At 39.8% G+C, this 25966-nt stretch overlaps 1 protein-coding gene across 1 annotated transcript in view; it reads right to left on the minus strand.

Moving 5' to 3' along the window:
- Nucleotides 1–25966, minus strand: part of LOC133535783 (WD repeat-containing protein 70) — a 132040-nt gene that overhangs the window by 95616 nt on the left and 10458 nt on the right. The window contains exons 6-9 of the mRNA XM_061875721.1: nt 23490–23549; nt 23127–23260; nt 19417–19570; nt 6059–6135 (exon numbers count right to left, since the gene is read on the minus strand). Coding sequence (XP_061731705.1) covers nt 6059–6135; nt 19417–19570; nt 23127–23260; nt 23490–23549 — 425 coding nt within the window. The remainder of the gene's footprint in view (nt 1–6058; nt 6136–19416; nt 19571–23126; nt 23261–23489; nt 23550–25966) is intronic.

Below are 25966 nucleotides of genomic sequence, written 5' to 3' on the forward strand. Positions count from 1 at the left end.
AGTTTGTTTACATGCATAACTTTCTCCGACCTTCTAAGACGTGATTTATGCCACTTTTTTTTCTGTCTCATTTTGTCCACCAAACTTTTAACGTTGTGCATGAATGCACAAAGGTGAGTTTTGTTGATGTTATTGACTTATGTCGAGTGTTAACCAGACATATTTGGTCACTGCAAGCTAATAGATGCTATCATGCTATTTAGGCTAGCTGTATGTACATATTGCATTACTATGCCTCATTTGTAGCTATATTTGAGCTCATTTAGTTTCCTTTAAGTCCTCATAATTCAATTTATATCTCATGACACACTATCTGTATGTAATATGGCTTTTAATTTTTTGTGGCTCCAGAAAGATTTGTCTTTGTATTTTTGGCCCAATATGGCTCTTTCAACATTTTGGGTTGCCGACCCCTGATCTAGAAGATGGAAAGTGTAGCTGCCATTATGATGTGCAGTGATGTTTTCTAATGACCGGAAGTTTTCAACCATACTAAGTCTTTCAATGTTTGGAATCTGCGCTTATGGATGATATACCAGTTACTATGGTCATCTAATTAGTTACTATGGTAATCTAATTAGTTACTATGGTCATCTAATTAGCTACTATGGTCATCTACATCACAGCAGCTCAGACGAGCCACCAAGCAGTGTGGGCAGGAAGCGTTTCCACAGACGCGGAAGGAGATTTTCACAACAATGTTCGAAAGCTTAGTGATATACCAGATACATCAGATTGTAGGTGGGTTTATTTTGTACCCTTCGTGTTCATATTTAATAAATAAATGATAAATGGGTTGTACTTGTATAGCGCTTTTCTACCTTCAAGGTACTCAAAGCGCTTTGACACTACTTCCACATTTACCCATTCACACACACATTCACACACTGATGGAGGGAGCTGCCATGCAAGGCGCTAACCAGCACCCATCAGGAGCAAGGGTGAAATGTCTTGCTCAGGACACAACGGACGTGACGAGGTTGGTACTAGGTGGGGATTGAACCAGGGACCCTCGGGTTGCGCACGGCCACTCTACCACTGCGCCACGCCGTTCCCATATTTCACTGTTTGTTGCATTTTTGTTGCGTTTCACTTGATTGTAAAATATATCGTTGGGAAGGGGGCCTGACATTCATATTTTGTCAATATTCAGTATTTTATCCTTCATAGAAAAATGAAAAATTTCATTACGTTTTTTAAGGCGGTTTGTTATAACGTCTTTAGCATTTAATCAGATATTATTGTGAGGTGTTGTATTAGTGTTCATAAAAATAGATATACCGACCCCCAGACACATTTGTAGATCTCTAAATGTGGCCCCCGGGTCACAATAATAGCCCAGGCCTGATCTATAGATTCACTACACACACACAAAGAAACATTTCAATATTCCATCCATCCATTTTCTACCGTTTGTCCCTTTTTGGGGTCGCGGTGGATCGCTGGAGCCTATCTCACCTGCATTCGGGCGGAAGGCGGCGTACACCCTGGACAAGTCGCCACCTCATCGCAGGGCCAACACAGATAGATAGTCAACATTCACACTCATTCGCCAATCTAGTGTTGCCAATCAACCTATCCCCAGGTGCTTGTTTTTGGAGGTGGGAGGAAGCCGGAGTACCTGAAGGCAACCCACGCGGTCACGACGAGAACATGCTAACTCCACACAGAAAGATCCCGAGCCCGGGATTGAACCCAGGACTACTCCGGACCTTCGTATTGTAAGGCAGATGCACTAACCCGTCTACCACCGTGCTGCCCTATTTCAATGGTTTGCACTTCAATCTCCAAACATAGCCCAAAGACTTCCACACCTCAGAGACAATCGTCAGCACCCTGCTGCTTCCCTTCCTTCCTTCCCCAGAGGAAATAAAACCGCCCGGGCTGGTATTGTAAATTTATTGGAGAAGCTGGGTGGCAGCTTTTATGAATGAATTCATGCTACCAGCGCTGTAATTAAAAGGGTCTGAGGCGGTCCAGTGATCACGCTTAAAAACCTATTCAAAGTGCCGACAAAGACGTTCTAATTAGGCCGACACACAAAGAAAGATGGAGTAGTGTCGGGCTGACGTTCAAAAGCCTACAAAAGCCAGCAGCTACAAACACCCGCCAATACAGTCCACCAACTGGGGTCCACTCAAATGAGGTCTACTGACTATCCTTATTTTGGCACATTCTCAATAAAGGATGTAGATATAATGGAACTATAGTATTACATCTGTTACATGTCTACACAACAGCTTCATTATCGTGGTCACATTTTTACTTGATAGAAAGGTGATTCCTTCACAACAGACTGCTTCTATAGAGCAAGATAGATAAATATTTTGATTTATATTACAAGACCAAGTCCTAAAGTGGCGAAGGTTTTGAAAAGCTCGCAACAGTTGACAGGAGGAAGTGTTTATTAAAAATGCGTTAAAGGTGAGGCACTTGTTGACATACTTGCCAACCCTCCCGGATTTTCCGGGGGACTCCCGTAATTCAGCGCCTCTCCCGAAAACCTCCCAGGACAAATTTTCTCCCTAAAAATCCCCTTGAAATTCAGGCGGAGCTAGAGGTCACGCCCCCTCCAGCACCATGCGGACCTGAGTGAGGACAGCCTGTTTTCACGTCCGCTTTCCCACAACATAAACAGCATGTCTGCCCAATGACGTTATAGCTGTAGAATGTTCGACGGCGAGTTCTTGGTGTCTTATGTGGGTTTACTGTTAGGCAGCTTCATTAACGTCCTCCCAGCCCGGTAACAACACACAACAACAGCAGTCACGTTTTCGTCTACCGTAAAGCAGTTCGTCTGCCATAAACAGCAATGTTCTGACACTCTTAAACAGGACAATACCGCCATCTACTGTACATGCATATGTGACAATAACATCTATGGCTTTTAGAGAGTGCAGTGCACAACTGCGCACACAACAAGGAGACGAAGCAGTAGAACGAGGAAGATACAGCCGTGGCGACGCCGATGACGAGAAAGATGAAGAAATACGCTTATAAGTTCCAAGCTGCAGCTGCGATTGGTCCCGGATAGCTCCCGGGAAGAACTAGTGGACTACCAAGTGCTTGGCAGTGAAGATCTTCCTCAGGAAGCAAAGATTGGCCGGTTTTGGGCCATGCTAGGGAGAGATGGAAGATTCCAGACTCTAGTGCATTTGATGAAAGCACTTTTGTGCGTGCCACACAGCAATGCATCATCAGAGAGGGTGTTCAGCATGGTTAGAAAAATAGTGACAGAGAATAGAACAAGGATGGACGATTCAACCCTTAACTCAACAATGAGTAGATGAGGGTTATCATCTACTCATTATCTGTATACTCTAGCCTTTAAATAGACCTCCTTTTTAGACCAGTTGATCTGCCGCTTCTTTTCTTTTTTCTCCTATGTCCCCCCTTCCCTTGTGGAGGGGGTCCGGTCCGATGACCATGGATGAAGTACTGGCTGTCCAGAGTCGAGACCCAGGATGGACCGCTCGTCGGGACCCAGGATGGACCGCTCGCCTGTGTATCGGTTGGGGACATCTCTACGCTGCTGATCCGCCTCCGCTTGAGATGGTTTCCTGTGGACGGGACTCTCCCTGCTGTCTTGGATCCGCTTTGAACTGAACTCTCGCGGCTGTGTTGGAGCCACTATGGATTGAACTTTCACAGTATCATGTTAGACCCGCTCGACATCCATTGCTTTCGGTCCCCTAGAGGGAGGGGGTTGCCCACATATGAGGTCCTCTCCAAGGTTTCTCATAGTGAGCATTGTCACTGGCGTCCCACTGGATGTGAATTCTCCCTGCCCACTGGGTGTGAGTTTTCCTTGCCCTTTTGTGGGTTCTTCCGAGGATGTTGTAGTCGTAATGATTTGTGCAGTCCTTTGAGACATTTGTGATTTGGGGCTATATAAATAAACATTGATTGATTGATTGATTCTTTGGTCAAAATGTTACATACCGTATTTCCTTGAATTGCCGCCGGGTGTGTGTATATGTGTAAATAAATGAATACTGAAATTCAAATATTTATTTTATATATATATATATATATATATATATATATATAGCTAGAATTCACTGAAAGTGAAGTATTTATATATATGAAATACTTGACTTGGTGAATTCTAGCTGTAAATATACTCCTCTTAACCACGCCCCCAACCACGCCCCCCACTCCACCTCCCGAAATCGGAGGTTTCAAGGTTGGCAAGTATGCTTGTTGATAAAAGGTGCTGATTGGGAAATGTGAGAAATTTAGCAACAGGGACAACGGATGCAGCTGCACAAGCCCCAAACCTGCCAGGGGAGGATTTCCAGAGCATCTATGAGAGCAAAATAAGGCCCATCTGGGAGAGCTGTAATGCTGGTAAACACCGTGGCTACAGCAGCTCTCCTGTAAAGCTGACACATGGGCCTGTAATTCATGTAATCGAGGCAGGGGGGTTCTGCAGTGCTGCTTGTCACACTCACTTAGACTCATCACTTTGTTCCTTGCCCAAAGTCACACTCTTCATTATCAAAGCAGTCTAGCAAAAGGTCCAAGTTCACCTAGAAAGTTGCAGACTAAAAATGTGAACAATTCTGCATTGTAAAAACAGAGTTGGAAAATTATAAATAAAACAGCATTAAGCCCTTTTCCAACGCAGAAACTTTCACGGCACGCAAAGGCAGTGCCTCTAAGGTTTATTGGCGCTCTGGACTTCTCCCAACGTCCGTGTACCACTCCGTACGGCGGAGTTTTAAAAAGTCATAAATGTTACTTTTTGAAACAGATACCGATAATTTTGAAAAAGATACCGATAATTTCCGATGTTACATTTTAAGGCATTTATCGACCGATAATATTGGCAGCCCGATATTATCGGGCATCTCTAATCTCAAGCAATATGCTTTCTCACCTGGAACACAAATCTGAGATGTAAAACCGTATTTCCTTGAATTGTATATAGTATGCGCCTGCCTAGAATTACTGCCGGGTCAAACTCGTTTTGCAAAATAATTAGCGCATGCTTAGTATTACCGCCGGCTCAAACTTGTTTTCCAAAATATTATTTTTATTAGCGCATGTCTAGAATTTCCGCCGGGTCAAACTCGTCACGTCACGAGTGACACTTCCCCTGTTATCATTTTCAAAATGGAGGAGGCTGATTTCAATGATTTGAAATCGCATAAAGGGAAGAAGATTAGTAGCTATTCAGTAGGCTTTAAGGTCCAAGCTATTGAATATGCTAAAAAGAACAATAAGCGGCTATGTTTTATTGTTATACCGTAGCTGCGTGTGTCAAATATGAGTCATCAAATGACTTCCGCCTCCTGGTGGTAGAGGGCGCTAGTGATCCTTCTTGCGACAACTCGGCTGCAGAAAAAGTGACAACAAGCAGCAAGAGAGAGGAGCGATCGTTTATTTTTTCCTCTCGCTTGCACTTTTAAGATGGAGGATTACATATCTAAAATAAAACAGTTTTCTAAACTGGACTTTCAATCGAAGCAGGAGGTAATAAAGGAAGATCTCCAACGAGACGGAGAGACTTTTAAAACTGAAGAAAGATAAGGAAGACTTCTATAAACAAGTTATCGATGCTTTTGATCAGAAGGAGCTGCGCATGGACTTCATTTATAAGTAAAGGTAAGACCATAATAACGTTTTTTTTATTAAATGTGCTTTTCATGATGGTATCCATATATCACACTCAAATTTATAAGCAGAGGCCTAAATTTACCGCTTGCCTTTGGTAAGCGCCGGGGTGAGAAGAGGTTTTAAAATAATTAGCGCATGCTTGCCTTTACCGCATGCCTTTGGTAAACGCCGGAGTGAGAAAAGGTTTTAAATTAATTAGCACCCTGGCGGCAATTCAAGGAAATACGGTATTTGTTTTATCTTTAATTATCCAACCATCCATCCATTTTCTACTGCTTATTCCCTTTTGAGGTCGCAGGGGGCGCTGGTGCCTATCTCAGTTACAATTATATTTAACTTTTTAAGCATACCTTTCGCTAAATCCCTTTTAGCATGTAGTTAAGTACAGCATCAGTGGAGAGTATCATTTAAATGCTTTGGAATAAGGTGAACTCACCCGTCGTTGGAGCAGGTCATGAACTCCTCCTTCATCTTGGGATGCCAGCAGCCGTCGTTCAGCATGGCAGTGTGGCCCTGAGAGGAGGAAAGTTGTTTGAAATTAGTAAATAGAAAAATATCTGTCGGGAATAATGCGAGCTGCTATACACAGAAACATTCCATTGGCTACTTTTTTAACCTTATGCAAACAAAAAAAGAATATATGAGGGTGTAAATTTCAGCTCAAGTTGTATTTGTATACGTAGCATGCGAATCCCCAAGCTGTATTAACTAAACAAATAAGATCATTTTATTATTGCTAAGGCAGAGGTCTTCAAGAGGGGTCCTTAGAAGCACTGCAGGGGGTTTGTGAAAATTATTTTCACATTGTTAATGTGGGATATTATTAGAGAAGTCCGATAACCGAAATTGTCCAAATCTTAGTTAGTGATTCCGATATCAATCGTGGAATTAACAAATTATTATGCCTAATTTTGTTGTGATGCCCCACTGAATGCATTAAACAATGTAACAAGGTTTTCCAAAATAAATCAACTCAAGTTATCGAAAAAAATGCCAACATGGCACTGCCATATTTATTATTGAAGTCACAAAGTGCATTATTTTTTTTTTAACATGCCTCAAAACTGCAGCTTGGAATTTGGGACCTGCTCTCCCGGAGAGAGCATGAGGAGGTTGAGGTGGGCGTTGGGGTGGCGGGAGGTGTATATTGTAGCGTCCCGAAAGAGTTAGTGCTGCAAGGGGTTCTGGGTATTTTTTCTGTTGTGTTTATGTTGTGTTCCGGTGCGGATGTTCTCCCGAAATGTGTTTGTCGTTCTTGTTTGGTGTGGGTTCACAGTGTGGCGCATATTTGTAACAGTGTTAAAGTTGTTTATACGGCCACCCTCAGTGTGACCTGTATGGCTGTTGACCAAGTATGCCTTGCATTCACTTGTGTGTGTGAAAAGCCGTAGATATTATGTGACTGGGCCGACAAGTAAAGGTAGTGCCTTTAAGGTTTATTGGCGCTCTATACTTTTCCCTATGTCCGTATACCACTCCGTACAGCGGCGTTTTAAAAAGTCAAAAATTTTACTTTTTGAAACCGATAGACGGTTTCCGATATTACATTTTAAAGCATTTATCGGTCGATAATATCGGCAGCCCGATATTATTGGACATCTCTAATGTTTATCATAGTTTTTCCTTAACTATGTCAATAAAGGGTTTGGTTCTAGAAGTGCTTTGAGATACTCTAATACAGGGGTGTCAAACTCATTTCAGATCAGGGGCCACATGGAGAAAAATCTACTCCGAAGTGGGCCGGACTGGTCAAATCATGGCATGATAACTTAAAAATAAAGACAACTTCAGATTGTTTTCTTTGTTTAAAAATACAACAAGCACATTCTGAATATGTACAAATCATAATTTTGGGGGTTTGTTCACACTTACATGTTGCGGTTAATAGTACTCCATTGTTATTTGTCGTTATTTATACTTTCTGAATAAATGATGTGATAATGTTCATCAGTCAACTCTTCGGTATTCATTTTCAATCTATCAAGATAAAAACATTATATTTAAATCTAAATACAGGATGTTATCTATTAGGGCTGCGAATCTTTGGGTGTGCCACGATTCGATTCAATATTGATTCTTGGGGTCGCGATTCCATTATAAATCGATTTTTTTTTTTTGATTCAACGCGATTTTCGATTCAAAAACGATATTTCTCCGATTCAAAACGATTCTGTATTCATTCAATACATAGGATTTCAGCAGGATCTACCCAAGTCTACTGATATGCTAGCAGAGTAGTAGATTTTTTTTTAAAAGCTTTTATAATTGTAAAGGACAATGTTTTATCAACTGATTGCAATAATGTAAATTTGTTTTAACTATTAAACGAACCAAAAATATGACTTATTTTATCTTTGTGAAAATCTTGGACACAGTGTGTTGTCAAGCTTATGAGATGCGATGCAAGTGTAAGCCACTGTGACACTTTTTTTTAATTTTTATAAATGTCTAATGATAATGTCAATGAGGGATTTTAATCACTGCTATGCTGAAATTATAACTAATATTGATACTGTTGTTGATGATAGTCATTTTTGTTTCACTACTTTTGGTTTGTTCTGTGTCGTGTTTGTGTCTCCTCTCAATTGCTCCGTTTATTGCAGTTCTGAGTGTTGTTGGGTCAGGTTTGGTTTTGGAATTGTATTGCACCGTTATGGTATTGCTGTGTATTGTTTTGTTGGATTGATAAAAAATTAAGAAATTAATGAAAATAAATCGATTAAAAAAAAAAGAATCGATTTTGAATCGCACAACGTGAGAATCGCGATTCAAATTCGAATCGATTTTTTCCCACACCCTTATTATTTATGTAGTTTGTTCATTTTCCTTGACTGTTGCACTAACAATCTAGACTCCAAACATCCCAGAATAAGCTAGTCCGGTTACTTTTAGACCTCTACCCCAGATCACACCTCAATCCAACCCACTTCTCCAAAGTGAGCTGGCTCAGGGTGGAGGACAGAGTAAAACAACTTGCACTGAGCCTAGTCTATAAAATCCGCTACACCTCCCTGATACCGAAGTACATGTCAAACTACTTCCTTAACGTAAATGACCGCCATAACCACAACACCAGGGGGAGCTCCACAAACCACGTTAAACCCAGATTCCGATCTAACAAAAGTCTTAACTCATTCTCTTTCTATGCCACATCAATGTGGAATGCACTCCCAACAGGTATAAAAGTAAGTCCATCTCTAATCCTCCTTCAAAACTGCTCTAAAACAACACCTCCAGGCAACTTCAACACTTTACTAATACCCTCCTCCATTCACATCCCATCTCCCCGGATTATAAACAACTCAAATGTACTTCTAATGTATATACTTGTTCTTATGCTATCTGAACTCACTATGTTCTCTGCTGGCTGTACATATCCTACTAAATAAGACCTACACTGTTTCACTGTCCACATTTCTCTGTTGATGCAATTGTTGATGACTGAAGTTCTGATATCAACCAAAGCTCCTCATCCCACCCCCCGGATTGTAAATAATGTAAATAATTCAATGTATATACTATGATGATTAACCTGTGTGATGACTGTATTATGCTGATAGTATATATTTGTACCATGAATTGATTAACGTGGACCCCGACTTAAAACAAGTTGAAAAACTTATTCGGGTGTTACCATTTAGTGGTCAATTGTACGGAATATGTACTGAACTGTGCAATCTACTAATAAAAGTATCAATCAATCAATCAATCAATCTAAAACATTATGTGCTTTGTTTATTTTTTACATACAGTATGTAAAAATGAGCATATGCTCATTGAAGGTGAGGCGCTGTGAATACTAATTGACTGTGCATGCAAGTACACTTGTTGCATCAAAGAGCGGAATGATCCTGTGTAGACTATGGCTGTTTAAAAACATGTCCGCTAGGAATTCTGCAAGATTAACGACCAAATTGGCCGTAAAAGAGTGTCAGTAGAGTGTATCTTTTTAGCCATTTCCTCAGCGGGAATTCCTCATAACAAATGACTCAAGCGGGAAAACAGACGACGAGCCCCCTCTTCTCTAAACCGTCAACCCACCCACTGTCAGGAAGCAGCGCGGAGAAGGATGAGGCGGCTCCTGGTGTTTTTATGGAGCGGGATGAAGCACACCACATCTGCGTGGATGTCACTGAACCCAAGTTTCAGCACTTAGGGACACCACTTACATCTCAATGGGCCTTGGTCCGCTCCACGGGTGGTGTTTAAATGCAGTGCAGCTGACACAGATGCTTGGTAACCAACCAACGCTTTATTAAACGCAGTGAAAACCCAAACATGGCAGATGAGTTAGCATCTGTCTTTGTAGTTGCAGGTGCAAGCCAGAGAGGCACGATGCTTGCACACAACAACAAACTGCTAGCTCCTGGCTGCACCTTGCTGCTATTATACATTGGCAGGGTTTCCCCACCAAAGCAGAACTAAAAACACCTGCAACGTATTCTGGGAAGCAGCACTCATGCGACTCAAAGACCAGCAAAATCAACAGGTGAAAGTCGATTCAATAATGATGGTGTTTACTGAGAGAAGTCCCAAAACATTGCAAACTAAAACCTAAACAAGGCTTCCCTGACCTGGCTGACAAGACACGCTTGCTATCATTCACCAGCTCGCCGAAGAAGCCACACATGACTTTTCGTTCAACTCGTCTTAATTATATGTACAGTCGCGATCAAAAGTTTACATACACTTGGGGCGGCATGGCGTAATGCAGGAGTGCCCATTACGTCGATCGCGAGCTACCAGTCGACCGCGGGGGGTGTTTCAGTCGATCTCGAGCCAGGCTTTTAAAAAAAAATAGACCTAAAAATTAGTGATCATCAATCTTCACCAAGACGTCACTTAAATGACATTCACGGTACCGGAGGGTCTTGTGAGATGACGCTGGCTGCTGCAAGATCATTATTATTAAAATATGACCGAGAGGAAGGCGAGAAACACTTTTTATTTCAACAGATTCTCGCGCCGTACCTTCCGTCAAAACTCTAAAGGCCGACTGCACATTTCCTATCTTCACAATAAAAGCCCTGCTTCATGCTGCCTGCGCTATCTAAATACAGAGTCTCGGAAAACTGGCATGCACAAGCGATCCCTCAGAAAGCTGGCGTGCACATCACTCTTATTTTGTTAGCGCAGGCAGCATGAAGCAGGGCTTTTATTGTGAAGATAGGAAACATGCAGTCGGTCTTTAGAGTTTTGACGGAAGGGACGGCGCGAAAGTCTGTTGAAATAAAAAGTGTTTCTCGCCTTCCTCTCCGTCATTTTTTCATAATAATGAACTGGCAGCAGCCAGCGTCATCTCACAAGACCCTCGGGTGCCGTGAATGTCAATCAAGCAAGCTACGGAATTTGCCGCCAATGTTTTTCTTGTAAAGTGTATGGAAGCTGGATGAATTAGATGCCAAAAAACAACCACTTTCATGTGGTATTGTACAGAAAGGGCAATTTTTTTTCTCCTCCATTTGAAAATGTGGGCGTTATCATCATTACTGTCTGATTCCAATCAATGCAAGTCATCAGAATCAGGTAATACACCAACTTATATTCTTGTCTTCGTGAAAGAAAGACATCTATATGTGTTACACATGCTTGTATTATCATTAAACACATTTAACTTGTTTACAAAAATGTCTCTTTCATAAATAAATAAACATAAATGATGTATATAAATGAGGTAGATCCCCTCGAGTTGGTCAATTGAAAAGTAGCTCGCCTGCAGAAAAAGTGTGGGCACCCCTGGCGTAATGGGTAGAGCGGCCGTGCCAGAAACCTGAGGGTTGCAGGTTCGCTTCCCACCTATGGACATCAAAGTCGCTGCCGTTGTGTCCTTGGGCAGGACACTTCACCCTTTGCCCCCGGTGCCGCTCACACCGGTGAATGAATGATGAATGAATGATTGGTGGTGGTCGGAGGGGCTGTAGCATTGTCCAGGGCAGCTGTGGCTACAAATGTAGCTTACCACCACCAGGTGTGAATGAATGATGGGTTCCCACTTCTCTGTGAGCGCTTTGAGTATATAACAATAGAAAAGCGCGATATGAATCTAATCCATTATTATTATTATTATTACTTGTAAAGAACATAATGTCATGGCTGTCTTGAGTTTCCAATACATTCTACAACTCTTTTTTTTTCTGATAGAGTAATTAGAGCACATATTTGTTGGTCACAAAAAACATTCATGAAGTTTGATTCTTTTATGTATTTATTATGGGTCCGCTGAAAATGTGAGCAAATTTGCTGGGTCAAAAGTATACATAGTACAATATTTGGTTAATATTTGGTTACATGTCCCTTGGCAAGTTTCACTGCAATAAGGTGCTTTTGGTAGCCATCCACAAGCTTCTGGCAAGCTTCTGTTTGAATTTCTGACCACTCCTCTTAACAAAATTGGTGCAGTTCAGCTAGACGTGTTGGTTTTCTGAACTTGTTTCTTCAGCATTGTCCACAAGTCTAAGTCAGGACTTTGGGAAGGTCGTTCTAAAACCTCAATTCTAGCCTGGTTTAGCCATTCCTTTACCCTGTTGGAACACCCAACAGGTGTTGGTCACAAAAAACATTCATGAAGTTTGGTTCTTTTATGTATTTATTATGGGTCCGCTGAAAATGTGAGCAAATTTGCTGGGTCAAAAGTATACATAGTACAATATTTGGTTAATATTTGGTTACATGTCCCTTGGCAAGTTTCACTGCAATAAGGCGCTTTTGGTTGCCATCCACAAGCTTCTGGCAAGCTTCTGTTTGAATTTCTGACCACTCCTCTTAACAAAATTGGTGCAGTTCAGCTAGACGTGTTGGTTTTCTGAACTTGTTTCTTCAGCATTGTCCACAAGTCTAAGTCAGGACTTTGGGAAGGTCGTTCTAAAACCTCAATTCTAGCCTGGTTTAGCCATTCCTTTACCCTGTTGGAACACCCAACAGGTGTTGGTCACAAAAAACATTCATGAAGTTTGGTTCTTTTATGTATTTATTATGGGTCCGCTGAAAATGTGAGCAAATTTGCTGGGTCAAAAGTATACATAGTACAATATTTGGTTAATATTTGGTTACATGTCCCTTGGCAAGTTTCACTGCAATAAGGCGCTTTTGGTTGCCATCCACAAGCTTCTGGCAAGCTTTTGTTTGAATTTCTGACCACTCCTCTAGACAAAATTGGTGCAGTTCAGCTAGACGTGTTGGTTTTCTGAACTTGTTTCTTCAGCATTGTCCACAAGTCTAAGTCAGGACTTTGGGAAGGTCGTTCTAAAACCTCAATTCTAGCCTGGTTTAGCCATTCCTTTACCCTGTTGGAACACCCAACAGGTGTTGGTCACAAAAAACATTCATGAAGTTTGGTTCTTTTATGAATTTATTATGGGTCTACTGATAATGTGAGCAAATCTGCTGGGTCAAAAGTATACATAATATAATATTTGGTTAATATTTTGTTGCATGTCCCTTGGCAAGTTTCACTGCAATAAGGTGCTTTTGGTTGCCATCCAAAGCTTCTGGCAAGCTTTTGTTTGAATTTCTGACCACTCCTCTAAACAAAATTGGTGCAGTTCAGCTAGACGTGTTGGTTTTCTGAACTTGTTTCTTCAGCATTGTCCACAAGTCTAAGTCAGGACTTTGGGAAGGTCGTTCTAAAACCTCAATTCTAGCCTGATTTAGCCATTCCTTTACCATTTTTGACGTGTGTTTGGGGTTATTGTCCAGTTAGAACACCCAACAGGTGTTGGTCACAAAAAACAATCTGCTGGGTCAAAAGTATACATAACATAATATTTGGTTACATGTCCCTTGGCAAGTTTCACTGCAATAAGGCGCTTTTGGTTGCCATCCACAAGCTTCTGGCAAGCTTCTGGTTAAATTTTTGACCACTCCTCTTGACAAGACTGGTACAGTTCTACGAAATGTGTTGGTTTTCTGACATGGGTTTGATTCTTCAGCATTGTCCACAAAGTCAGGATTTTGGGAAGGCCATTCTAAAACCCTAATTCTAGCCTTACTTAGCCATTCCTTTACCACTTTTGACGTGTGCTTGGAGTCCTGAAGTCAGATGAAACAAAACTTGAGCTGTTTGGCCACAATACCCAGCAATATGTTTGAAGAAGAAAAAGGTGAGGCCTTTAATCCCAGGTACACCATTCCCACCGTCAATCATGGTGGTGGTAGTATTATGCAATGGGTCTGTTTGGCTGCCAATGGAACGGGTGCTTTAAATGGGACGATAAAAAGGAGGATTACCTCCAAATTCTTCAGGACAACCTAAAATCATCAGCCTGGAGGTTGGGTATTGGGCGCAGCTGGGTATTCCAACAGGACAATTACCCCAAACACACATCAAAAGTGGTAAAGGAATGGGTAAATAAGGCTAGAATTAGGGTTTTAGAATGGCCTTCCATGGCAAAGTTGGTAGAGTGGCTGTGCCACCAATCTGAGGGTTATTGGTTCAATCCCCACATTCTACCATCCTAGTCACGTCCGTTGTGTCCTTGGGCAAGACACTTCACCCTTGTTCCTGATGGGTCCTGGTGAGCGCCTTGCATGGCAGCTCCCGCCGTCAGTGTGTGAATGTGTGTGTGAATGGGCGAATGTGCAAATAGTGCCAAAGCGCTTTGGGCTCCTTAAAAAAGGGGTAGAAAAGCACTATACAAGTACAGCCCATTTACCATTTTTACCATTCCCAATGTCCTGTCTTAAACGTGTGGACAATGCTGAAGACACAAGTCCATGTCAAGAAAACCAACACATTTTGCTGAACTGCACCAATTTTGTCAAGAGGCGTGGACAAAAATTCAACCAGAAACTTGTGGATGGCTACCAAAAGTGCCTTATTGCAGTGAAACTTGCCAAGGGACATGCAAGCAAATATTAACATTGCCGTATGTATACTATTGACCCAGCAGATTTGCTCACATTTTCAGTAGACCCACAATAAATTCATAAAAGAACCAAACTTCATGAATGTTTTTTGTGACCAAAATATGAGTTGTAGAAATAATTAAAAACTCAAGACAGCCATGACTTTATGTTCTTTACATGTGTATGAAAACTTTTGATCGCGACTGTATGTATGTATTGTGGAGCAGGGCTGCAACGATTCATCGATTCATTTGAGAGCTCTGTTGCTTTGATGATTTGTTTAAAGAGTAAAATTATGAAGATTAAATAATACAATAAATTACCACAAATGTGCAAGTGTTAAAATGCTAAATACATTGTCAGTCAATTTATCATTATTCATCGGTGAAGTATGATAAATACTTCACCCTTTTGTTCAGTTTGGCTCCTTATTCAAGATCTATTAGCTGATTTTAAAATACACTGTTAATATTTAATTTATTTGAAAAAAATATATCATATAGTATGTCTTTGGAAAGACATGCACCTGGGAATAGGTTGATTGGCAACACTAAATTGGCCCTAGTGTGTGAATGTGAGTGTGAATGTTGTCTGTCTATCTGTGTTGGCCCTGCGATGAGGTGGCGACTTGTCCAGGGTGTACTCTGCCTTCCGCCAGATTTTTGCTGAGATAGGCACCAGCGCCCCCTGCGACCCCAGAGGGAATAAGCGGTAGTAAATGGATGGATAGATGGATATAATATAGTAGTGCTCCGGTGGTTAAAGTGCAATTTTAATGTTGTGTGTAATTATAAGCGGAAAGGCTAAAGTTCATTAGTAAAGTCCTTGTGTATTTCAACTATTTTTCCTAAAATACATATTAAAGTTAAAATTATGATTGTCACACACACTAGATGTGGTGAAATGTGTCCTCTGCATTCGACCCATTCCCTTGTTCACCCCCTGGGAGGTGAGGGGAGCAGTGGGCAGCAGCCGTGGCCACGCTCGGGAATTATTTTGGGTTATTTAACCCCCAATTCCAACCCTTGATGCTGAGTGCCAAGCAGGGAGGTAATGGCTCCCATTTTTATAGTCTTTGGTATGACTCGGCCGGGGTTTGAACTCACCTACCGATCTCAGGGCGGACACTCTAACCACAAGGCCGCTGAGTAGGTGATTAGAAAGTGTTTTACTCCATTACTAGTTTAATGGAACAAATTAATCGATTGATTATTCTATTAAAAATGTTGTGTAATTGCTTTATTCATTAATATTCAATCACTAAAATAATTGATAGCTGCTGCCCGATCGAGAGAGCGATGACATATTTTTTTATTTGATGACGCATTTGTGTTCATCTTTTCAAAGAAAGGTCGACCTCAACTGTCCTGACTAAACCCCACATGAAGACCGAAAGCTTTTTTTTATTAAAGCAAAACAAAAATGTAAACAACTTCAATATCTTTCAAACAAAAACACATGACACTGCATGTGGTACAAGTGAATAGCTATGAAGAATAGGCAGCAGTGTGCATAATCCCAAATACACAGGCAGTTAAAACAAAATAATCTAAAACCCCCTTCACCCTGGTTAGTGTTCTGAAAATATTCTTAGGGCTAGAAATGTAAACAGCAAAATAGAAAATGTGCCTTGACATGAGTCAAATAAAGCAGTGGTTCTCAACCTTTTTTCAGTGATGTACCCCCTGTGAACATTTTTTTAATTCAAGTACCCACTAATCAGAGCAAAGCATTTTTGGTTGAAAAAAAAAGATAAAGAATAAAATACAGCACTATGTCCTCAGTTTCTGATTCATTAAATTGTATAACAGTGCAAAATATTGCTCATTTGTAGTGGTCTTTCTTGAACTATTTGGGAAAAAAGATATAAAAATAACTAAAATCCATCCATCCATCCATCCATTTTCTACCGCTTATTCCCTTTTGGGTTCGCGGGGGGCGCTGGCGCCTATCTCAGCTACAATCGGGCGGAAGGCGGGGTACACCCTGGACAAGTCGCCACCTCATCGCAGGGCCAACACAGATAGACAGACAACATTCACACTCACATTCACACACTAGGGACCATTTAGTGTTGCCAATCAACCTATCCCCAGGTGCATGTCTTTGGAAGTGGGAGGAAGCCGGAGTACCCGGAGGGAACCCACGCATTCACGGGGAGAACATGCAAACTCCACACAGAAAGATCCCGAGCCTGGATTTGAACCCAGGACTGCAGGACCTTCGTATTGTGAGGCAGACGCACTAACCCCTCTCCCACCGTGAAGCCTGGAAAAAAAAAAATTACTAAAAATTTGTTGAAAAATAAACAAGTGATTCAATTATAAATAAAGATTTCTACACATAGAAGTAATCATCAACTTAAAGTGCCCTCTTTGGGGATTATAAAATGAGATCCATCTGGATTCATGAACTTAATTCTAAGCATTTCTTCACAAAAAAAGAAATCTTTAACATCAATATTTATGGAACATGTCCACAAAAAATCTAGCTGTCAACACTGAATATTGCATTGTTGCATTTCTTTTCACAGTTTATGAACTTACATTCATATTTTGTTGAAGTATTATTCAATAAATATATTTATAAAATATTTTTGAATTGTTGCTAATTTTAGAATATTTAAAAAAAATCTCACGTACCCCTTGGCATACCTTCAAGTACGCCCAGGGGTAGGCCGCGTACCCCCATTTGAGAACCACTGTGCTAGAGAGTATATTTTATAGGGATGTAACGATAAACGGTATGATTGATAACCACGGTCAAATTCCTGATGGTTAGTTTGTATTATCATTTTAATAAAAATGATTGAAAAACAGTGATTGATAGATGAAATTTGATAAACTCATGGACTGACTGGTGCCAGCTCGCCAGCTTAAATTCTAACATGAAATCAAGAGACAATAACCTCTTCCCCCATTAAGAAACGACATACCCCAATCTAAACTACATACGGTAAACACATTACTGTCTTAGCAACTAAGATATCAGGCAGGTGAACATCCTTTGAGGAAAAAAAGAGGGAAACATACATAAAAAAAAATAACAGTGTTTGGATCGTTATCATCCAAATATGACTAGCAGCAAAGTAGAAAGCTGCCAACATTGTGGCTCGGAGAATGAACGCAAGCGACAACGCGTAAGCTCGCTAGATGATTCTAACCGAGCTAACGAGCGGGCCCGTTTCGATGCTCCTAATTGTCTCTCTGTCCTGCAACTCAGGGCAACTTTTACTGTGCGTTCAAGGACAGCTGAACAGAGCAGGACGCAACAACGCCAGCCAGAGATAAAAAGTATATGAATAGGTTTTATTTACTACGCACTTTTCATCTAAATAAATCTTAAAGTGCTGCAGACAATCCAATATGTACAATAATAAATCTTAGCCATTAAACTGATAAAATACAAGGACTAAAGGACTATTAGTGAGGCATAAGAAATGGAAAACCTGCAAATTAATGGCTTTTCTACTAATCATCAATCAATCAAAAATGATTTATACAGCCCTTAATCACAGGTGGCTGAAAGGGTGTGTCTCACAGTGTTCTATCAGTGTGTCTTTTTATTGTAGTTATTGAAAAAATAACTTGGTTAAATGATGTTAGGGTGTGTGTAAGTATTTTTGGAGCACATTTTGGTCACAATACCCAAGATATGAAATTACCGTATTTTTCGGACTATAAGTCACAGTTTTTTTCATAGTTTGGCCAAGGGTGCGACTTATACTCAGGAGCGACTTATGTGTGAAATTATTAATACATTACCGTAAAATATCAAATAATATTATTCATCTCATTTGCGGAAGAGACAAAGAAAATGTCAGCAATCGTCACACACACGTCAGCTATCGTCACAGAAGTGCATTGTGGGTCATGGAATGCTATATGCCACATGCTACTGCCGTAGCTATTAAAATGGATCATTTCATCGTTGACGGTAACTTATAAAAAATGAGAAGGACTGAACAAAAATGGCACCGAAAAATAAATCGTGTACTGCAAATTACAAGCTGGACGTAGTGAAATATGCAGCAGAAAACGACAAGAGGAAGCGGCGAATACCCTTGGAGTTGGCAGAGCTGTTTAGAAGCGACATCGAGGAAGAAGATTTCAGGGGATTTATCGATTAGGAGTGACAGATTGTTTGGTAAACGTATAGCATGTTCTATATGTTATAGTTATTTAAATGACTCTTACCATAATATGTTACGTCAACATACCAGGCACCTTCTCAGTTGGTTATTTATGCCTCATATAACGTACACTTATTCAGCCTGTTGTTCACTATTCTTTATTTATTTTAAATTGCCTTTCAAATGTCTATTCTTGGTGTTGGGTTTTATCAAATACATTTCCCCCAAAAATGCAACTTATACTCCAGTGCGACTTCATGGCAGAAGTGCATTGTGGGTCATGGAATGCTATATGCCATATGCTACTGCCGTAGCTATTAAAATGGATCATTTCATCGTTGACGGTAACTTATAAAAAATGAGAAGGACTGAACAAAAATGGCACCGAAAAATAAATCATGTACTGCAAATTACAAGCTGGACGTAGTGAAATATGCAGCAGAAAACGACAAGAGGAAGCGGCAAATACCTTTGGAGTGACAGATTGTTTGGTAAACGTATAGCATGTTCTATATGTTATAGTTATTTAAATGACTCTTACCATAATATGTTACGTTATTATACCAGGCACCTTCTCAGTTGGTTATTTATGCGTCATATAACGTACACTATTCTTTATTTATTTTAAATTGCCTTTCAAATGTCTATTCTTGGTGTTGGGTTTTATCAAATAAATTTCCCCCAAAAATGCAACTTATACTCCAGTGCGATTTATATGTTTTTTCCCTTCTTTATTATGCATTTTCGGCGTATACTCCGGAGCGATTTATAATCCGAAAAATACGGTACATTGCATTGTGCCTAATGTTGCGTCTTACCTTGGTGTTGACCATGTCTACGATGTACTGGTCTCCCTTGATGCACTCCATCACGTTGAAGCCGTCACGGTCTAACACCTTGGCCTGTGCGTTCCCTGACACCACCAAGATACGGTCCCCTGTGATGCTGTACTGCAAGGATCTGATTTGATGGCTAGATGGAGCAAACGGAAGAAACACAAACATTAAGTCGACAAGTCACATGATTGAAGATATTTCACGGCCACGTCACTATTTTTCAATGTTGGCCAAAATCTAGCATTGATGCGGTTATTTAGACAGTTTAAGTGCACAGGCCCAGAGCACACACGCTCTTCACGACAGCAGGGTTTCTCGCAGCGCTTTCTTGCTAAGGCTTCGTTCTGCCTGTTTTAGTCAGTACTCTCTCCCACCCACAGAACTATCTGATTGGTTACACACAGAGCGTTAACAGCCAATCCGCAGTGCGTATTCAGAGCGCATGGAGTCCGTGCTCCAGCGTTGTGATGAGCATATAGCTGTTTAGCAGGTAAGCATCAGGCAGAGGACTCCCCCCAAATTATAATAAACAACCTCCCAGTCAACTACTAGTAACATTACTATGAGCCCGTTGACGTTGTAGAAACATAAACGGCAGTTCAGCTTGCTCGCAGTCCTTGAGGTGAAGGCAAAATAGCTTTTAGCGTAACGTTAGCTCATTTTGCGGTGTGTGTGTGTGTGTGTGTGTGTGTGTGTGTGTGTGTGTGTGTGTGTGTTAGGGACAGCAAAGCTCTGTCTCTCTGTTATTTCACTTTACCTTTTTCTGTGTAGATTGAGCTGTGTATATAATAATGTAAGTGCATCATAAAGCTTACATGAACTCCATGGTGTTCAGGGATGAAAAGTCTCTCCTATTGCTATTGTACTGTTTTTTTCAGCTATAGTTACGTTAATCATTTGTAATGTAGCAGCTTAGTTTTGAATGGCAGGGTCCCTGCTATCACATAGTGATAAAAATATAACATTTACATAATAAAAATTAACTACAGGCTTCCCAAATGCTGTAAAAAATTAACCATGATGAGTTCAACATATCCCCAGGTGCATGTCTTTGGAAGTGGGAGGAAGCCGGAGTACCCGGAGGGAACCCACGCATTCACGATTGGCAACACTAAATTGGCCCAAGTGTGTAAATGTTGTCTATCTGTGTTGGCCCTGCGATGAGTAGCGACTTATCCAGGGTGTACCCCGCCTTCCGCCCGATTGTAACTGAGATAGGAACCAGCACACCCCGCGACCCCAAAGGGAATAAGTAGTAGAAAATGGATGGATGGATGGATGGACTTGAACATGTCAGCATGTGGCATGATAATGACATACTTAGTATCTCAGGTAACTAGGATTGTTTTGTTTTTACTTTATGGAAAAAAATATCGAGATATATATCGTCTATCGCCATTCAGCAAATGGAGCAGAAAACACAACCAAAAATTTTAGGCGTCTTCAAGCGACGAAGCCGGCCTACTTCACCACAGTCTGTAGTCTATTGCCTCCCAGGCTGTGTGGTGGCAGCGATGAGGTGGAGACGTGATGGCGACAGGTCGAGTTACACTGATCCTTACACCCACCCACCCCCTTCCCCGGTCTGTACGCCGGAGAGACACCACCTTAACTAACACATTTTCTTGGGGAAACACTGGACAGACACATAACAATTTCTCATTACTCACCAATCTTTGGCCTTGTTTACACTGCACACCAAAGCTGATTTTTTTTGCTCTCAAGTGACACAGATCAGGTTTTTTTTTGGACAGTCTAAACGCTCCAGACTGCTTCAATTCTGATCTTTTGGCATCAGATTCAGGCCACATCAGGAGGAAGTCCAAATCCAATTGGAATATGATCTTTTCAAATGTGAAACCATCCGGATTGTTCTAGGCGCAAAGCTGAAAAGCCAGCATCTGTGATGGTATGTGGGTGTATTAGTGCCCAAGGCATGGGTAACTTACACATCGGTGAAGGCAACATTAATGCTGAATTGTCCATACGGGTTTTGGACCAACATATCTTGCCATCCAAGCAACGTTATCATGGACGCCCCTGCTTATTTCAGCAAGACAATGTCAAGCCACATTCTGCACGTGGCTTTGTAGGAAAATAATACGCGTACGAGACTGGCCTACCTGTACTCCAGACCTGTTTCCCATTGGAAAAGTGTGGCGCAATATGAAGCCTAAAATACCACAATGGACTGTTGAACAACTTAAGCTGTACATCAAGCAAGAATGGGAAATAATTCCACCTAAAAAGCTTCAAAAAATGAGTCTCGTCAGTTCCCAAATGTTCACTGAAGTGTTGTTAAAAGAAAAGGCCATGTAACACAGTGGTGCAAATGCCCATGTGACAACTTTTTTGCAATGTGTTTGTCAGGCTTGTCTGTGACAGTGTGGCCATGTTTTAGTTTTGCCAGTCTGTTTCCTGTCAGCGCTCTTATTTTGTCTATGTCCTGTTTTTTCCCTGAGCGCTGTTTCCCCTCAGCTGCGGCTGATTGGCATCTGGCCACACCTGTTGTCAATCAGCCCCATCTTATTAGAACATGTTTTGTCCTCCAGTCGAGTGCTGGATTATTGGATTGTATGCATCATGTCATGTATTGTCGCTCGTGTCGTTGCAGCGTAGCGGTAAGCTATATTTGGTAGCTTTGTGTAGCTTACTGTCTTTTGTTACCTGCTTCCAGTTCTGTTTGTTCATAGCCTAGTTTGTTATCCGCCTCGTGCGCGCTTTTTGTTTGTACCCTTTGTTTGGTTTTGTGTTAGTGTGTCAATTAAAACCATGTTTTCTTACTCAATGCCTGCCTCCTTCTCTGCATCTTGGGGTTCGTCACAAACTAACTGACAGTGTTGCTGCCAATAAATTCTAAGTTAATGATTATTGGCAAACAAAAAATTAGGTTTCACAGTTGGAACATTAAATATCTTGTCTTTGCAGTCTATTCGATTGAATATAAGTTGAAAAGGACTTGCAAATCATTGGATTCGGTTTTTATTCATGAATTACACAACATGCCAACTTCACTGGTTTTGGGTTTTGTAGTAAGTTAGGCATATTGAGTACACGTCGTTTTGTGTGTGTGTGTGTGTTATAGTAATGTTAATGAGTTGTGTTTGTGGACAGAATCCGCACGACAGCAACCGAAGTTGCATGATGTGACCCTTCTGCACAGCTCAGCAGTGCATGCGAGTGAAGAGGCGCACAACTATCTGCACCACTTAACCCCAGTGAGATTAGCAATTTAGGTCAATATCAAATAGCATTAACACAGCAGGAAGTAGATGGAAGCATCAACATACTTACACACTCTGCAAATAAAAAAGTTCAAAAGCTCAAATTGGAATGTTTTCCTAAATCTTTTGGTTTAAAGAACATCTGCATTGGAGTTGGGTTCAGAAAAGAGGAGTACAGTAAACACACGGAAGCTTCCAGAGCATGCAACTTAAGTCCTGATAAAAAGGGATGCCTGCTTAAGCTCAGGTCCCCCCCTCCCCAAAAAAACAAACAAGATTTGCATCTTCCATTTCTAGCTGCAGTGAATCACCGTGTAAACACGCACACGCAAACAAACATCTACCATCTGCTTCTGAAGGGCTCATTCTGAATGAAAGCAGGATAAACAAATGTTTCTGTGTGTGCGCTGCGCCCCGCGGAACATTCTAGAAGTGGCCTGACACGCAGCAGCCGCGTTGGGAACTCACCACTCGCACGGCTGGATCGTACGGAAGGACTGCAGAGCCTGGTCCATCCCGGCGAAATCCCAGAAGCGGACGTCAAAATCGAAGCCGCCGCTCACCAGGCGCGCTCCGGAGGGGTCCAAGGCGAGGGCGGACACCTGAGGGGGACCGGAGAAGCATGCATGGTGTAAATAAACTTTCCAATAAATAAACTGTCACTGTGTGGTCTTGCGTAATGATGAGCATTGCTATTTTTGTCAAACTCAAAATCTTGTGTTTTTGTGACGAAACTTCAGTGAACATAGCAACGTGAGTTCTTTTATAATTATGTAAAAATCGTCCAACATTATCAAGCTTTCAATTGTTGATGAGAAAAGCAGGTCTTACCGTCTTGGTGCCGTGCAGCAGAGTGATCTCATGAGTATCAGGAATCTTCTTTACTGGATTCTGAGGTGAGAAAAAGTAATAATTTCCAAAAATGTTATACAAACACAAACTATTTTCCGTGATCTATTTTAATGTGTTCCTGCATTTACAGTTTTTTAACTGTTTGGAATTTAAAAACAAAATAAAAACATATATTTTAAAAATGTAGGCTTTAACATTTATTTTCTTTTTATCTATTATTATTATTATTATTATTATTATTATCATTATTATCAGTATTATGTTTAAAAAAAAGCAAAATAATCTAATTTTATTTACAGTTTTTTTCTATTTGCTTCCATTATTTTCTCTACTATATAAAATGTATGTACTTTAAATCTTTACAAATAAAATATAAAAAACATTTATATACTTTTTTCCCCAGTACTATTCCATTGAATTTGTATAATGTATTAATTACTCTGTTTAGCTTGATTTATTTGGACTTTTTCCAATATTTTCAATGATAAAAAAAAAATGTAACTAATATCACTTCGGTTTTTTTTTAACTTTTTCAAAAGTTTAAATTTTTCAAATGTATTTGTACCTTAAATATTTAAAATAAATAATACACATTTAATGTAACTTTTCCCAGTATTTTGTAGAATTGTATTATTGATAAATTATTTAGTTTTACTATTTCCATTATTCTAAGTGTTTAAAATTAATGACTATAAATGAATCTAAATTTTTTTCTAACTTTTTGCCTTTTTTTATTTTTAAACTTGTATATTTTTTAAATCTTTAAAACGAATACACACTTCATCTACTATTTTCCCAGTATCATTTTAGTTGCATCTATTATTTATACTTGATTTAGTTTTTTTAAATAAAGCAGAATATAATGATTTAATCTACTGTTTTTTTTTTTTACTTTTTAAAATTGTACTCTAAATCTTTGAAATTAAATAAATACACATTTGATGTATTATTTTCCCAGTATTATTTTGACTTTATTTATTTTTACTTATCTCCAATATTTTCAATGTTAAAATAGGTCAAATAATATCACTTCGTTCCCCCCCCCTCTTTTTTCAATAATATTAGTTTTTCAAATGTTTGATGTAATTTTTCCCAGTATTCTTTTGTTAAATTTTTATAGTTATACATTTTTTAGCTTTATTTATTTTTACTTTTTGTATTATTCTAAGTTTTTAAAATGACGCACAAAAATATAAGTTCACTAAATTTTTTCTAACTTTTTGCCTTTTTTTCAACTTTTAGACTTGTCTGTATTTTGAATCTGTAAAATAAATACACACTTTATCTATTTTTTTTCCCAGTAATATTGGTTACATCTATTATTTATACTTTATTTAGTTTTACTTTTTCAATTACTCTAAGTTTTTAAAAGAAAGCAAAATAATATAATTTCATCTATTGTTTTTTTTTTTTACTTTTTAAAATTGTATGTATTTTAAATCTTTGAAGGAAATAAATACACATTTTATGAACTATTTTCCCAGTATTATTTTGTTTGTTTGTACTATTTTTACATAATTACTTTCTTTCTTTTTCCATTATTCTAAGTAGTGAATTGTGAATTATATTTTATAAAGCGCTTTACATAGTGAAACCCAATATCTAAGTTACATTTAAACCAGTGTGGGTGACACTGGGAGCAGGTGGGTAAAGTGTCTTGCCCAAGGACACAACGGCAGTGACTAGGATGGCGGAAGCGGGAATTGAACCTGCAACCCTCAAGTTGCTGGCACGGCCACTCTACCAACCGAGCTATACCGCCCCAAGTAGTGCTGATTAATCGAAATCAAGTCCATATTGAGGCTTAAATTAGTGCCGTAAATGACCGCAAGAGGCTGAGGCATTTGAGTGACAGCCATGTTTGCCAATCAGAATTGTTGAGCCTCGCGTTTCTTTGTCGCTCGTTTCAAACAGGAAGAAAGACGTATTAGTTTGTGCAACGCTCCTAGCAACTGCTGCAAAGTAACATGAATTAGGAGGAAAAACACAAGATGACAAAGCCAAATGTTCCGTTGTGGGAATATTTCAGCTTCAAATCAGATGGGCAATATGAGGCTATCGATGCGGATGAACAAGCGAAAATGCCGCCGTGATCACATGAACAATAAACAATAAGATAGCGTCCGACCGCATTTGTCCAACTGGGAAACAAATGCGCTTTGAGATGCATTTGATCTAATTAGATCAAATAAATGAGTGCATATTTTTGGTTTGTTTATTCATTTAGGATCATTTTTACCTATAATTTATTTACCTTCCAATAACAGTACAATAGTGAACAATTCTACAGTAATGATGAATAAAAGTATATACCCCTTTAAATTGTTACTTGTATTATTATTACATATTATGATTACATTATATTAAAAACACTGTAGTTTACGGGTTATTAATTATTATTAATTATTGGTTATTATTGTAGTGTCTAAATGTAACGTTTGTCTGATCTTGAATGG

Source organism: Nerophis ophidion, linkage group LG17 (genome assembly GCF_033978795.1).
Source record: "Nerophis ophidion isolate RoL-2023_Sa linkage group LG17, RoL_Noph_v1.0, whole genome shotgun sequence".
Taxonomy (NCBI): domain Eukaryota; kingdom Metazoa; phylum Chordata; class Actinopteri; order Syngnathiformes; family Syngnathidae; genus Nerophis; species Nerophis ophidion.